Here is a 14,343-nt window from a genome sequence, read left to right as displayed (position 1 = left end):
TCTCATCTTTTTTTTGTGTTTAATGTGGTCCTGGTCGCCGAAATAACCCACCCCGGAAGTTGAAGAGGACAGGAAAGTCCTTGGGGAAACTATTCTGTCGGGTCAACTAGATCTGGCAAAAGGGAGTTGGGGCTTGACGTAACGCTTCCGCGTGTGGTTTAATTAAGTGTTCTCTAGTCCAAGTTCCCACTCCTTTTGGAGACGGACACGGCCGTCTTCCCGTTCCATCACGCGCTGAAGAGGTTCCCAAACCCCCCTTCAAGTGTCTCTGGGTGATCACAGAGGCCCCATCCAGCTCCCCGATTGGGAGAAGCACAGGTGTCCTTGGGGTTGTTTGAAAAAGGCCAGCCTCAGTTTGGAAGCGCTTTAAGTACACATCTTGTGGTGGTTGAAGACCACTTTGTTCTGTGTACTTTGCTCTCTTCGTGCCTTTAAGTGGGTGCAGGAGGGAAAAGGAATCTGAAGCTGAGCAGGGTATTATGTTTGGAGATGGAGTTTCAGCCATACAAATACCTTTTTAAATGTGTTTTTCTTTTTTATTATTATTTTCCAGGCATCACAATATGATCGGCAGCATAGACGGCAGGCGGACCAGAGAGCTGTCTTCTGTGGAAACCCTGGACCTGAGCAACAATGACCTCACTGAGCTCCGAGGGCACTGCTTTCCCGCGGGCCTCCAAATCAGAGACCTGTGAGTCCAATCTGCATTGTACTGTGTTACGGGACCGCTTTCTTTTTAAAAAGCGGATGTTCTTAAATGAAATGTTTCTGTGTCCAGGTACCTGAGCAACAACAAGATCAGCGTGTTGGAGCTAGGCGCTCTGGACCATCTGGGCTCGACTCTCCAGGTCCTGAGGCTGAGCCGAAACCGCATCGGCCAGATCCCCGTGAAAGCCTTCCAGCTCCCGAGGCTCACCCAGCTGTGAGTACCAGCAGATTACAGCAGTCTTAACAATGCACGTTGTTTGTGGTCCGAACAGTTTGATTTGCGAAAAATGATGGGATTTTCTGCCATTCCTGCTTTTCCCCCCAGCTGTAGCCTTTTTAGACCTTGCAGAATTGAAAAGAATTAAATTGAAGAGGAGTTTGTGGGGTGTGTTGATGGAGCCCTGCGTGTGTAACATGTGGAGCGCTATTAGTGTGAGCGGTACCTCCGGGGGCAAATAATGTCTGACAAGGCAAACACCGAAGACCTATTACTGCTGATTTATTGCCTTCTTCCACATCCCCAAAGTGGTTAGTTCGCTCCCCACGCCGCCGCCTTATCTCGCCAAACCTCCCTCCAGCGCAGCGGCGAGGTTGGACCCATTTGTAGCTCGACGCCTCCATTCGGGAGAGCGGAGGAACTCGCGTAATGGGACCCTGGCCTCCCCGGGGGCTCCCGCCGTTTACCCAGGTGCCCGAGTGACACTAAATCTACACGGGCCAGTGGCGATGCACATCAGTCTGAAAGGAACAGGGTGGATGTTTAACAGCATACACACACACACACACACACAAACACACACACAATGTACAGATTTCCATGCTGAGACTCGCATCTCCAACGCAAAATGAAAATAAAACCACCAGTGGTTTACATCTTATAGCGTGCTGTAGTGTAATTTTATAGGGTCATAACTTAACCCTTGTTTGCGAGTTAAGGCCTGGGGGGGAGACCCCACTGGCCCCCTGCAACAGCCGGAAAGGACACCACTGAGGAATGCCTGTTAAGTTGGGGGGTTTGTTAACGACAAAATGCTCTAACTGGAGCGTGCAGACTCTGGGATCCTTTGGTTTTGTCTTCAGCGTGATGGATGCCAGTATAGAATGAAGGCAAAGCATTTCTCAGTGGGGTGGGGGTATACATGTGGTTTTCTCGCTTTGTGGGGGAGAAGTTGACAGTATGATTAAGTGGTGATTTGTTTTCTCCCTCGTGATTTGTTTTGTCCGTCCGCCCTGCAGCGAGCTGAACAGGAACCGTATTCGTCAGGTGGAGGGTCTGACCTTTCAGGGTCTGTCCAGCCTGGAGGTGCTCAAGCTGCAGAGAAACAGCATCACCAAACTGACCGACGGGGCCTTCTGGGACCTGGCCAAGATGAAAGTCCTGTATGTAAAAAATAAATGAAAATATCTATAATACACAAATATTGTTCATTATGTGAGCCATTTTATTCAAACATTGCATTTCAGAATCCATAAAACATATAATATCTGAAAGGTATCATGTGGTTTATGTCTGCAGGAGCGAGCACCACCTGACAGGCTGATCCTATTTGCACGTTTTACTGACTTATTAGGAATACTCACCCACCAAAACTCAGCTCAGCATCCTTTCTTCATGCAACATGGCCAGTGTCACATCCATCACACCTTTTGTTACTGACCTGCAGTTCTTACACAATACTTTAATTTCATTCAAATTAAAATTGTGGTCACAAACCGCATTGCATTTCTTTAGAACTCCTACAAACTCCAAACTCCAGACCCCCCGTTGCCTGTAAACCATTGTGTCAACATCCTACAAATGCATCCTGCTCACCGGTTATACATATGCTCCTTTCTGTCTCCTGCAGTCACCTGGACTACAACAGCCTGTCGGAGGTGAACAGCGGCTCCCTGTACGGCCTGTCCTCGCTTCAGCAGCTGTTCCTCAGCAACAATCGTATCGCCCGCATCAACCCCGACGGGTGGAAGTTCTGCCAGAAGCTGAGGGAACTGTGAGTACAAGCGTTCGAGTCGGCCCGCGCACTAAAGAGCCTTGTATAGCCTTGTAGCAGAAGTTTAATTAAGAAAGAAATGTTAAAAGATGTATATTTCAACTTTTCCGTCTGTAGGGATTTAAACACCTTGTCCTATAGACTGAGAATTCAGCTCCCGCCCCCCTCCAAAAACACATATCCGCCATCCACCTTCCCCATGGTTGAATGACATTGTGCTTTAACACTCGACGCGCTACGCTATTCTCAAAATAAGCCTGTTTATCCCATAATTAGAGCTCGGATCAACAGCACTCAAGCCCTGCGACGGGAGTTTTTGTACGCTGCTGAGAAGCGCTGGGGTTTGTCAAACCGCCGTGTAATCCTCCGCCGGCTGTGTTGCGCTAATTACACCGAAGGAGATCCACCTTCCCCCCCCGCGGCCTTTTGTCCGCCGAATGAGTCGTTATTATCAGGAGAGCCTTTCCTCCTCCGCTGACACGACTGTCGCGTCGCCGCGGTAGAGTGCTCTGCTCAGCCGAGGCGTCGCTAACTGCGAGGCAGCCCGGGGTATCCGTGGCGCCGCCGCTTGTTTGTGTGTGGCGGTCGCGGGGGCGGGGGGGGAGGTAGTAGTAAAGAGGTCGGCGTGCGTTCCCGTCAGTTTGCTCTGCGTATCTCAAAGCGGTTTCCTGTGCGCGCGGCTGTCGAAGGACCGGTCGCTCCCGGCACCGTCTACCAATCGTCCCCCGGCCGCCGCGCTCAGCGGTTATGTGATTTATTTTTTTATGATTCACAGTTGTGATAGCCAACCGCACGCCGCCGCCCCCCCCAACCCACGGCCCGATAGAAGAGAGTGACTCGTCTTTATTAGCGGCCTGTTATTGCATTCCCAGTGGGCCGGGCTGAGGCCGGTCATCAGGGAGAATCTCTGCACACATGACCGGTCAAGCAAACCTGAGGCCCGGCGGCAGAGACAGGCAGCAAGGGCCACAGGGAGGGCAACGAAATGCACAGTACTCCCTTTGAATGCTGGACGAGGGATGCCAGTGTGAGGGTCACTGCCATTTCTAATCAGGGTTCATCAAGATTCTCACAAACAATTTTGAGTGAATTGACTTTAGATCATTTGTCACGTCCTGTCATGACGCGTCCAGCAGCTTATTCTTTCTCAAATCCCGTCCTCACATTGAATTACGATTTTAGGTAATTGACGGCTACATTCAAAACGCGTCTGAGGGCTGTCGTTCGCGTTTCTTCCCTGTCAAACGCTTTGGACCTCAGTCGAGCACCAACGTCTGCTGAGCCCATTCTCTGTTAACATCTTTCGGTGGAGAGGAAAAGGCGCAATGGAAAAAAAGCACATCGCAGACGTTGAGTCAGCCATGAAATTCAAGTATTATGACGTTGCGAGCTGCCTCAGCGTTGTGCCAACCTGTCGTCTCCTCCCAGACCTCACACAGAACATGTCTCCCTCTCTTCCCCTCCTGTGTCCTCCTCTCCCTCCGTCTCTCCCTCCAGGAATCTGTCGCACAACAACTTGACTCGTCTGGACGAAGGCAGTCTGGCTGTGCTCGGGGATCTCCACTCTCTCCGTCTGGGGCACAACTCCATCAGCCACATCACAGAGGGAGCCTTCAGAGGCCTCAAGGCCGTACGCATTCTGTAAGTAACCCCCCCCGCCCGCCCCGTACACCACACCCCCAACCCACTTATTATAGTTTGGCCACTTGCTGACGATAAGGCCAAGGTGTGCCGCTTGAGAGCAGTGAAAGCTGAGATGCTTGATATTGGGTTTTGGGCCCTGTGATATTTGATATTTGGGCTTACGTGGTGCCTTCATTTGAATCCAGAAAGCAGGAGTTGTTTACTTTTCAGTTTGATTTGACTGATTTGAGCTTTTTTCCGAGTTTCTATGGCAACTCCTGCTTTTTCCCCACTTTTCTCCTTTTGTGTGGTTCGGGCCTTTTGTTTTTCAACACTGGTTCCCAACCAACTTGGACCTAAAAGTGGTCTGTGTCCCTCGCTTCCCCCAAGACCCGCCCCCCCCCTCGCTTTCAGAAGCCCATCGTTAAAGGACAAGAGGTTTCTTTTCCCGCTGATCCACCATTTGCACAAGAAGCCCAAACAGGCCCGATGAAAGAAAAGGAAGGAATGAAAGGGAGAAAGTCAGGGGATAAATCCAGGAGAAACTTGGGACTTGGGGGTCTTGGTTCCTAACCAAGGTCCTTGGCTGTCGCTCTTCCTTGCGAGAGAGCCAGGGGAGGGGAGACAAGCCAAGGCCCATAAGGCCCATTGGGGGTTTGATAACTAGCTACAGAGGCAGGGATAAGGAGCCGACCCTGACTGCCATATCTCAGACCCCTTCTCACGTTTTCCTTTCTTGTCTTTAATTGCTTGGTTTCTGTTGGCTTCACCACTTTCAAAGCACACAACGGCCCATTTCTCCCCTATTGTGTTCTGCCATCCCCTCGGGCTATTAAACCCCCTGATACAGACACTGCCGCTATCTGCATCTCGGCGTGATCTTTGCCTTGTGCCACTCCTGCGCTCGGTGTCTTCTAGGCAGCCGTAATCGAATCAGCAGAGGGGGAGAGGCCGGGCCCTGAAAAGGAGCCGGTGGAGCTTTAATTGGGCCCCGCGCTGCTGGCCGCGCCGGCATGTGACTGGAGCCTGCATCGGGGTGTGAAAGCTCCAAACAAGCCAGCCTGCCCTCTAATTCGGCCACGGGGGTCGTTGGCTCATTGCCCCCGCCAATCTCTCCATGGCGTCCTGAATTATACATGTGCTTCCCAGTGATGATTTTTTTCTTTTTTGCCTCGACACACCAACTCGTCCTCCGCCGCTCTACGGAAAGAATGCACTTGGCTGGCACAGCAGAGGGTCTCTTGAGGCCAGGTGCAAAGGGCGGGGGACGATGTGGGGGAGGGGGGGGGGGTAACCCGTGACTTCAAGACCAGCCTCTGCCAGGACTGTGAAACGCTTCAGCGCTGGCAGACACTGCCCCCTCCCCTTCCCTCCCCCGTTGCATCTTTCTTATCCCCCTCTTTTCTCTCATTCTCCACAGGGAGCTGGACCATAATGACATCTCGGGCACAATAGAGGACACCAATGGGGCCTTCTCTGGATTGGACAGCCTCAACAAGCTGTGAGTGTGTCCCCCCCCCCCCCCTGTTCTTTCTTTTGCTTCCCTCCGCCCCTCCTTGTCCTCCCTCTGTCCGGCCCTTCCACTTCTCTCTGCTGTGCTTAAAAGCAAAAACAGAAAGGAGCTTTCTCCAATGGATGCAAAAGTTCCCCTCCGAGTCCCAGTTCCTCCTCCATTGCCAGCTCAGGTCAGCTGGTTCAGTTTAGGGGCTGCAGAGTTTGAGTAATCTGTCCCCTTAGGACCCCACACCTCACTAGGTAGGGAAGTAAAGGGACATAGTTCATGAAACATCAAAGGAAATATTGTACCCCGCGTCCTCCTGTGGAGGCTTAGGTCAGTTCCTCTCCGTTCAATCCGGCTTTTACTGCATGATTTTATTGTTTTGCTGTAACTTTATGGGCAAACTAGAGTCTTTGCTGCTAATGCTAAAAGTAGAAGAACAAGAAGAAGAAGAAGAAGACGGAGTGAATCATTACTGTCACAATTACTCATCAAGCAGCTAGTAAAAAAAAGTTTAATATCCAGAGTTACAAGCACGGACGAGGAGTCTCTGGCACCGACGGGCAATCATCAGTATGCAGGATGAGAAGATGATGTCCAGCCAAGATGGTTCCCAGTGTGAGCACCGCTGAAAGAGAAAGGGCCTTTCTCTGGGCCGGCAGGGGGTTGCTCCCCGATATGCTTGTTTCGATTCCTCCTCCCGGCCCCCGCTTTCCCAGTCCCTGTTGTTTGGAACTGAGAGAGGGTAAAATTGAGGGCCCGCATTCAGTCATCAACATCAAACACCCCATAGGCCCCGCCCCCTGACCCTGCCCCCTTTTGTCACGGCGTTGGCGGAAGCGGCCGCGCTGCATCCCGGCGCTGCCAGAGCGAGGCATGGGAAAAAAGGAGGCGCAGAAAGGGGAAGGAGGGCGCCAAACATCAAAGTGTCCGCCACGCACTCGCCGGCTTCTTCTCAAAGCGGCTCGTGAATGCCGCCACATGGGAGGCAAGAACGCCAAACGAACCCATGAACAGATATGGCGTTTTATTCAAATCAGAATGTCTTTGATGGGCTAATTCTCTATTGCTCCTTCGGTTCTTATCTCTGTTTGCGTGCACACGGGGTGAGTTAGAACACCGGGGTCTTCTCTTGAGAGCCGGCCAGCCGTGTCCCCTCTTCCTGTGAAGGGGGGGTTGGGGCCGTGCTCCGTGGGGGAAAAGAGCCGCCACACGTAAACACACAACCACGCCCGCTCACTGCTTTTTAATTCTAATAAGGATAAAGGTGGTCTTTGAAGAGCAGCGCAGAGACCCCCCCCCTTCCTCCTGGCTAATCTCCACACAGTTCATATTTCCAATATCTCAACCCCCCCTCCACTCTTATCAGATTCTGCCTTGCTAATTGTGCTTCTCTCCTTCTCTGTTTTCACCTTCCTGCTTCTCACCCCCCTCCCCCCCCTCCCTGCCTCCCTCCCTCTCATCTATCGACACCCTTCATGTTTGGAAACGGCAGGACTCTGTTTGGAAACAAGATCAAGTCGGTGGCCAAGAAGGCCTTCTCTGGCCTGGAAGCCCTGGAACACCTGTGAGTATCCCACATTGCTCGGCTGCCCCTCCTCCCCGCCGGAGGGAGAGTAAGAAGAGTAGGTTGAGGGGGGGGTGCGGGTTGCCAAAAGTTGGCAGAAAGCAGACTGCCAGCAATTTAATAGCGTCTTTGTAAAAGGAGAAGACGGAGGCCTTTGCGAGCCTCCAGCTGCTTCTTTCTCGTTAGCTTAGCTTAAGCTCAAATTGGGCCTTTTTTCGTCTGTTTCCTGTCTACACGCAAGGAAGAAAGTTATGGAGCATGTGGGGAGCTGCGCAGAAGAAACGGGATTCCTATAAGCTTTTTCACAGGATTTCATCAAAAATACAGGCAGGGAGGGAGGGATGGAAAAGGCCTCGATAGAAGTCAGATCCTTGCTAATGAAACCGCCGTGTGTGGCTGTAATGTGTATTCAGTGGATGAGACTTCTGCCATGTGCCAACAGGAACCTGGGACACAATGCCGTTCGTTCCATCCAGCCCGACGCCTTCAGCAAAATGAGGAACCTCAAAAGCCTGTGAGTGGTGCCCCCGCATTGGCACAGCGAACGGCGAGGCAGATTCAGTTACAGGTGCAGTAGCCATGACGCATATGCCACGTGTACTGACTCCTTTGCCTCTGCAGTCTCATTCAGAGCGACAGCTTCCTGTGCGACTGCCAGCTGCACTGGCTGCCCGGCTGGCTGGTGGCACGCGGCCTGCAGGTCGCTGTCAATGCCACCTGTGCCCACCCGGAGAGCCTGAAGGGCACCAGCGTCTTCCAGGCTCCGTCCAGCAGCTTTGTGTGTGGTGAGTTATGCTTAGGCTGCGTTAATGGTAGGGGGGGGGGGCAGGTTTTTTTTGTAGCTTTGCAGTTGAACTCTGAAGACATGCTAATCGCTCATTATGCGTGTTTTTTTTAGGTGGCTCCTTCACATTAATATATGCATAACCAACTCCGGGGCTCCTTTTCCTCATTTTAACATCCTGTCTTTTGCCTCCTCCCTTTTCCTTCGTTCCTCTACCTCTCCACCTTCAGACGACGTCCCGAAGCCCCAAATCACCGTGCAGCCGGAAACGTCCGTCACGGTCCTCGGCAGCGACGTGCGTCTCACCTGCACGGCCGCGAGCAGCAGCAGCTCCCCAATGACCTTTGCGTGGCGTAAGGACCAGGAGCTGCTTCGCCACGCAGAGATGGAGAACTATCACCACCACGCGCCCGGTGCGGCCGGAGGCGTGATGGAGTACACCACCATCCTGCACCTGCGGCACGTCACCTTCGCCCACGAGGGCCGATACCAGTGCATCATCACCAACCACTTTGGCTCCACCTACTCCACCAAGGCCCGCCTCATCGTCAATGGTAGCTTTCTTTTTTTTAATGTTATAGAAGCTAACATAGTCTTCCAGCAACTGAATTACTAGATCATCAGCTTCTTTGTTAAGATGGACTAGGGTATCATCACTGATCATTGTCTCACTGCGGTGAAAATGTTTACAAGTGATCCAGTGTCAAGCTAAGCGAGAATAAACAAAAACACTGGTAATATGTGCTGATATGTGTGTGATTACATAATCACTCCACCAAACACAATGCCTGTTTATGTTACACGCATGGGTTCGAATGCTCCCGTGTGACAGCGATTGAGATGAGCGGCCTCGCTGTTCCTCGCCGAGCCGCCATCTCTCCTCGGATGACATTCGGAACAAATTGATTTATCTGCACGTCGCCGCTAACGGGCCGTCTCCCTCTGTCGCTCAGCCGTGGAGGGTATTAATCTGCCCAAGTCTGCATCACACCTGCATTGTGGCACAATAGCAGAATCCTTCCTTGCCCGTTGCCTTGAGAGTTGTCAATGGAGGTCAGAGTCACGTGACCGAGGGGGCTGTGACCCCAACCGCTCCGGCAGCATCCGCCTCCAGCTGCGAAAGCATTTAAATCCTCGCAGAAAATGTCCACGCTGTTGAGCGCCAACCTCGCTCACACAATCGCCGTCTCCTCCGTCCACAGTTCTGCCGTCCTTCGTGAAGACTCCGCGGGACGGCACCATCAGGATGGGCCACACGGCGAGGCTGGAGTGCGCCGCCGAGGGCCACCCGACGCCGCAGATCGCCTGGCAGAAGGACGGCGGCACGGACTTCCCTGCCGCGCGGGAGCGCCGCATGCACGTCATGCCCGACGACGACGTGTTCTTCATCACGGACGTCAAGCCGGAGGACATGGGCCTGTACAGCTGCACCGCCAAGAACACGGCGGGGACCGTGTCCGCCAACGCCACCCTCACCGTGCTGGGTAAGAGCCTCCGGCAAGCGCCGTCGCATTTCTGACCGCGCGGTTTTCCCACATCCTGAAAAAGGAGCACTTGCAAATAGCTCGGCGCTCAGTTGGGAATTGGTCAGTCGGAGGACGACAGGCTCAATATTTTTTGTTTTCTCTGCAGCTGTGGCCTCGCCGCAGGTCAATGGCCAAAGGTCACGGGTCAAAGGGGGATGGGTGGGGGAAGCGAGGGCGACTCACAGAAGGGTGTTTGTTAAGCATTCCCACACACCCTCCCGCCTTCTCCCCTCTCGGTGGGAGAGACAGTCATGGCTGCTTCACTGCAGGCCTCAGTGCTCCCAGTTTATTGGCTGTTTTACACCGTTAAATCAAACAAAACAGGGCGTCTCTCCTACAACCTCTCAGGACACAGATCATCTTTGTACTTTGTCTTTGAGCTGAGCAGAGAGTAAGAAGAGAAAAGGCAGGCCGGAATGGGGGGTGCGGGGGGGGTCTTTGCATACGTAACATAATAAACATAATATTTACAAGCCTTCAACTTGAAACCCTTGAAAGAGCTGTGATCAGATGTGACACTCTTACATATCGTGCACCTTCACAGCGGCTCAAGCTGAGTGTTAATCCACCCAACAATGTAAAATAATTCCTGGACGGAATCTGTGATGTTTGGGTTTGAGAAACGGAGGGGAAGCAGAGGGGTCGGGAGGGGCTGCAGTTGAGGGGCCCCTGTCTGGAAACGAGTGGCGGGGGGATAAAATGGGAGCCGGAGAGGAGGCGGAATGGTGGAGTCAGTTTGTGGGGGAAGGTAGGCTGGTGGGGTTTAGAGAAGAAGAAAGCGGGTGGAGCGTAGTCGAGCGGTCCGGGGGATTGATGGGGAGTCACAAAGTATTGATAGAAGAGAGACCGGCGACTGAAGTGGGTTAAGTGAGATCTCTTAATCTGTGTATGTCCCACTGTGAGGGGAAGTGCTCAGTCTGAGAGGAGAAGCGCACACACACACACACACACACACACACACACACACGCTCAATGTGCTCCATTCAGCTGAATGAGAAGTTTCCAAGGAAACACTGAGAACGTTGTTCTGAGGAGGGTCCTGTCCTGTTGTTTGTGTGGCGTAATTAAAACGTATGACCGAGTGGGGCGATTACAGGACCTGTCCGCATCACAGAGATCACCTCCGATGTATAAATAGGACCGTTAAGACTGTCATAAGATAAGCTTTCTGTGGTCAGATATCAGAGTTGGAACATTTTCACTTTGTGCTCAGCGAGCTGACTCTGTGTGTGTCGTCGATGTCCCGTGAATCCTAATCCTCCGCCCTCCCAAACAGAAACCCCACACCTGGACCAGGACCTGGAGGACCGCAGCGTGGTGGTCGGGGACACCGTGGCCCTGCAGTGCAAGGCCCTCGGCAGCCCGCCGCCCCGCATCACCTGGCTGCGCAACGACCAGCCGCTGCGTCCCTCCGACAGGCACCACTTCACGCCGGGGAACCAGCTGCTGGTCATCGGCTCCGCCTCGCTGGAGGACGCCGGGCGCTACACCTGCCTCATGTCCAACACGCTGGGCACGGAGCGCGCCCACAGCCAGCTGGTGGTGAGCCGGAAACGCGGCGCCTGCCCACCGCCACCGGGCCTGAGCACGGTCACCGTAGGGATCGTGGTCATCGCCGTGGTGACGAGCATCGTGGTGACTTCGCTGGTGTGGGTGTGCATCATCTACCAGACGAGGAAGAAGAGCGAGGAGTGCAGCGTCACCAACACGGGTGAGCTTGGATCTGTCTCGTCCAACACCCAACACCATGTGTCGCCAGCCGCATGGTGCTAATGGTGCTAATGGTGCTAATGGTGCTAATGGTGCTAATGGTGCTCTCATTCCGTCCAGACGAAACCATCGTTCCTCCAGACGTACCGAGCTACCTTTCCTCCCAGGGCACGCTGTCCGAGCGGCAGGACGTGTGCATCCGGGCGGAGGCCGGCGGCGGACCTCAGCCCAACGGACACATCGAGGACCCCGCAGGTACCCCCCCCCCCCAGTCTGATCTGCGTAGGACCCCAGCGACACGCTGGACTGCTGCTGATTGTCTGTGTTCCAAAGTCCTTTATCATTTGTTTCTTCTCCCTGGCTGCAGGTTTCGAGGGCGCGGCGGTGTGCACAGACTGCCTGGACAGCGGCAGCAGCTACTCCAAAGACTCCGACTACCTGACGCACGGCTTTGGCCACGCCGCTGGCCTGGAGTACCAGCAGTACTCTGTTCCCCCACCGTACTCCCACTGCTACCCGGTGGAGCACCGTGAGGCGGGGCCACGCTCGACCTCGCTCTGCAACGGGACACCCAACGGGATCCGGAGGGACGGATCCGCGTTTCCAAAAAACCACAACGCGTTACAGCTGAACCAACAGGATAAAAAAGGTAAGGGGTTCAGAGCGTAGCGGGCGTTGGTCGCACCCAGTGCTGCACATGCTAACACGCTGGAAAAGACACACACATCCAGTAGGCTGGATCATTTCTGTCATGTGATATCCTGAGAAATTAGGAATTTAGGAACCATTTGTCAAAGTGAATTCCCTTGAACATGATTTTGATTGGTTGGCTGTGAAAGGAATTTGACATTGTATCGTAGTTCCATTATAAAGAAACAAACTGGTCTGGGCCTGTTGTGGGATTCAGCCCCTTCAGCAGGGAGTAATACCCGTGGAATTGGCTTCCTAATGCCAATTCTCACCTCCGCACATCAACGCAACAGCGTTGTGCATACATTCCTGCATCCTACATCTGAACGCATACCTGTCAGCACACGTGACACGTCACTGACCTCTCATCCCCGCCGCCGTCTCTTCTCTTGTCTTATCAGTGGGCGGGGCGGGACAAACGCCGGCGCGCTCCCCATCACCGGAGGACTCCTTCCACAAGCCGGTGAAACTGTCCGGCAGCCTCGACAGCGACGGCGAGTCTGAGCTCAGGCAGACTCTGCTGTCCAACGGACACGCCCACCGAGGCTCTCCGAAAGAGAGCGCCCCCCTAAGGAGAACCAGCGACTAGCAGGCGCTCCCCCCCCCCAGCCCGAAAGCTGACTTTTTTATTTTGTTTGCACTGGGAAATAAACTGCTACCTCACGTCGAGGTGAGTTCATCCTGAGCCTCCTGGATCTGGACTGAAGAGAAGCACCAGGAGAGGGCAACCGGAGTGTGAAGGGCGGAGCTTGAGTGGGTGGCGTCCCATCTGAGCGTATCAGCTGTACATAGTTTAAAAACTTTCCTTTGGGAGGTGACCAATACAAATTCTAGCTCCAAAAAAATGTGACTTGCATTTGAAGCATGTAAATGTGGGGAATCTTGTACAGTATATGTATGTGCAGAAGGGGGGAAAGAGAAATATGCCTTTGGACATTTGACTGTACATAAGAGTTTTCTTATATTATATATTATATAACTTTTACAAGAGAGTATTTGAATTTATGTGCATGACAAAGAAAGGAGTGATTTTATTTTTATTCAAAAAGAACACAAACAGCCTTTTTCAGCTTTTACCAACATTCTGCTGCGGTGCCTTAATGCATGATCAAAGAAAAAAAAACCAACTTGTGAACGCAAACGTCGAGAGAGACCTTTTTCTGAGATACTGGTTACGCTCTTTATAGCAAACAAAACACACAATTGATTGCACTTTCTTTTGGGACAACAGAAGCACAGCTCACATCCATCTTGTCAGCTGTATGAAGGAAGAGCTTTGATGTAAATTATTTTTCGGTACGTCTGAGCCGGGATATTGGTAGTTTAAGCACTTTCTGTATTTGCGTCGTAAACGAGTGGATTGTTGTCTGCAGATTGGAGAGGAACCTCCTTTGTTCCCTTCAGGCTCCTCCACCCGTTTCTCACAATACTGAGAATACCAGAGAAGCTGCTCTGTGGTGGTCAGCGGACAAATATTTTGTCTCTGACTCAGATTAGTGTCCTCATTCGTCTAAGAAGGTGCGAGTCCAGTTTTGATGGGTTGTTGTTGTTTTTTAACTCTAAAAGCCAGTAAGGTCACATTCACTATAAAACCTACAGCTACGCGCACTCGAGCACGGATATCGCTTCCGTGTCACTGCTGTAATGTTCCTCAACTACGTCCACCGTGGTGCATTCACAGTGCGAGCCGTGTTCCGTTACCAGCGGCCTTTGTCACGGTGAACTGGGAGGACGCGCCTCCTCGGTTACACCTGGCAGCACCTGTCGGAGGTGGTTTTTTACCAGCGAGGTAAAAGGGACAAGAGGGAGAGAGGTGAAGTTCACGTAATTTATTGAAAGCAAAATAAAGTGAAAACCGTTTTCCCGATGTCAAAGCTGAAGCCGTGAAGTGTCTAACGTGGCATTGAAGTGTCTAATAAAATCACATTTTGCCATTATTGCGTTTTCTTCCTGATTTTCACCCTTCCTGTGTGTAAACTGAGTGAAAAGGAGCAAATGGACAAATCACTGAGAAAACCAATAACTCACAACATCAGACATATATTGAACAAAAACTTAATTTACTCACTCGAATTTGTACAAATATTTGTTAGTTTTATGACTTAACTCAAAATGAATATCCGCTCATCTCAACGGCCAACTGGGTACAAATGCCTTTGAGTGAACTGCTCCTTAAGATTTGAGTTCTAAAGGAAGTGCACAGAGTTAAGTTTTCGGAGCCTGCTAGTTTAGCTTAGCATTAAAAC

General features: G+C 52.3%; 1 protein-coding gene across 1 annotated transcript in view; it reads left to right on the top strand.

Moving 5' to 3' along the window:
• The window catches only part of lrig1 (leucine-rich repeats and immunoglobulin-like domains 1), a 29,224-nt gene extending 15,190 nt beyond the window's left edge, over positions 1–14,034 (top strand). The window contains exons 4-18 of the mRNA XM_078091585.1: positions 554–691; positions 779–922; positions 1,945–2,088; positions 2,556–2,699; positions 4,197–4,340; positions 5,743–5,823; positions 7,316–7,387; positions 7,830–7,901; positions 8,009–8,172; positions 8,402–8,725; positions 9,374–9,655; positions 10,974–11,408; positions 11,528–11,662; positions 11,775–12,056; positions 12,499–14,034. Of these exons, the coding sequence (XP_077947711.1) occupies positions 554–691; positions 779–922; positions 1,945–2,088; positions 2,556–2,699; positions 4,197–4,340; positions 5,743–5,823; positions 7,316–7,387; positions 7,830–7,901; positions 8,009–8,172; positions 8,402–8,725; positions 9,374–9,655; positions 10,974–11,408; positions 11,528–11,662; positions 11,775–12,056; positions 12,499–12,686 (2,749 nt within the window). The 3' untranslated portion in view covers positions 12,687–14,034. The remainder of the gene's footprint in view (positions 1–553; positions 692–778; positions 923–1,944; positions 2,089–2,555; positions 2,700–4,196; positions 4,341–5,742; positions 5,824–7,315; positions 7,388–7,829; positions 7,902–8,008; positions 8,173–8,401; positions 8,726–9,373; positions 9,656–10,973; positions 11,409–11,527; positions 11,663–11,774; positions 12,057–12,498) is intronic.
• The last annotated feature ends 309 nt before the right edge of the window (positions 14,035–14,343 follow it).

Source organism: Gasterosteus aculeatus, chromosome 17, assembly GCF_964276395.1.
Source record: "Gasterosteus aculeatus chromosome 17, fGasAcu3.hap1.1, whole genome shotgun sequence".
Classification (NCBI taxonomy): Eukaryota; Metazoa; Chordata; class Actinopteri; order Perciformes; family Gasterosteidae; genus Gasterosteus; species Gasterosteus aculeatus.
This window is presented reverse-complemented; position numbering and strand designations above follow the sequence as displayed.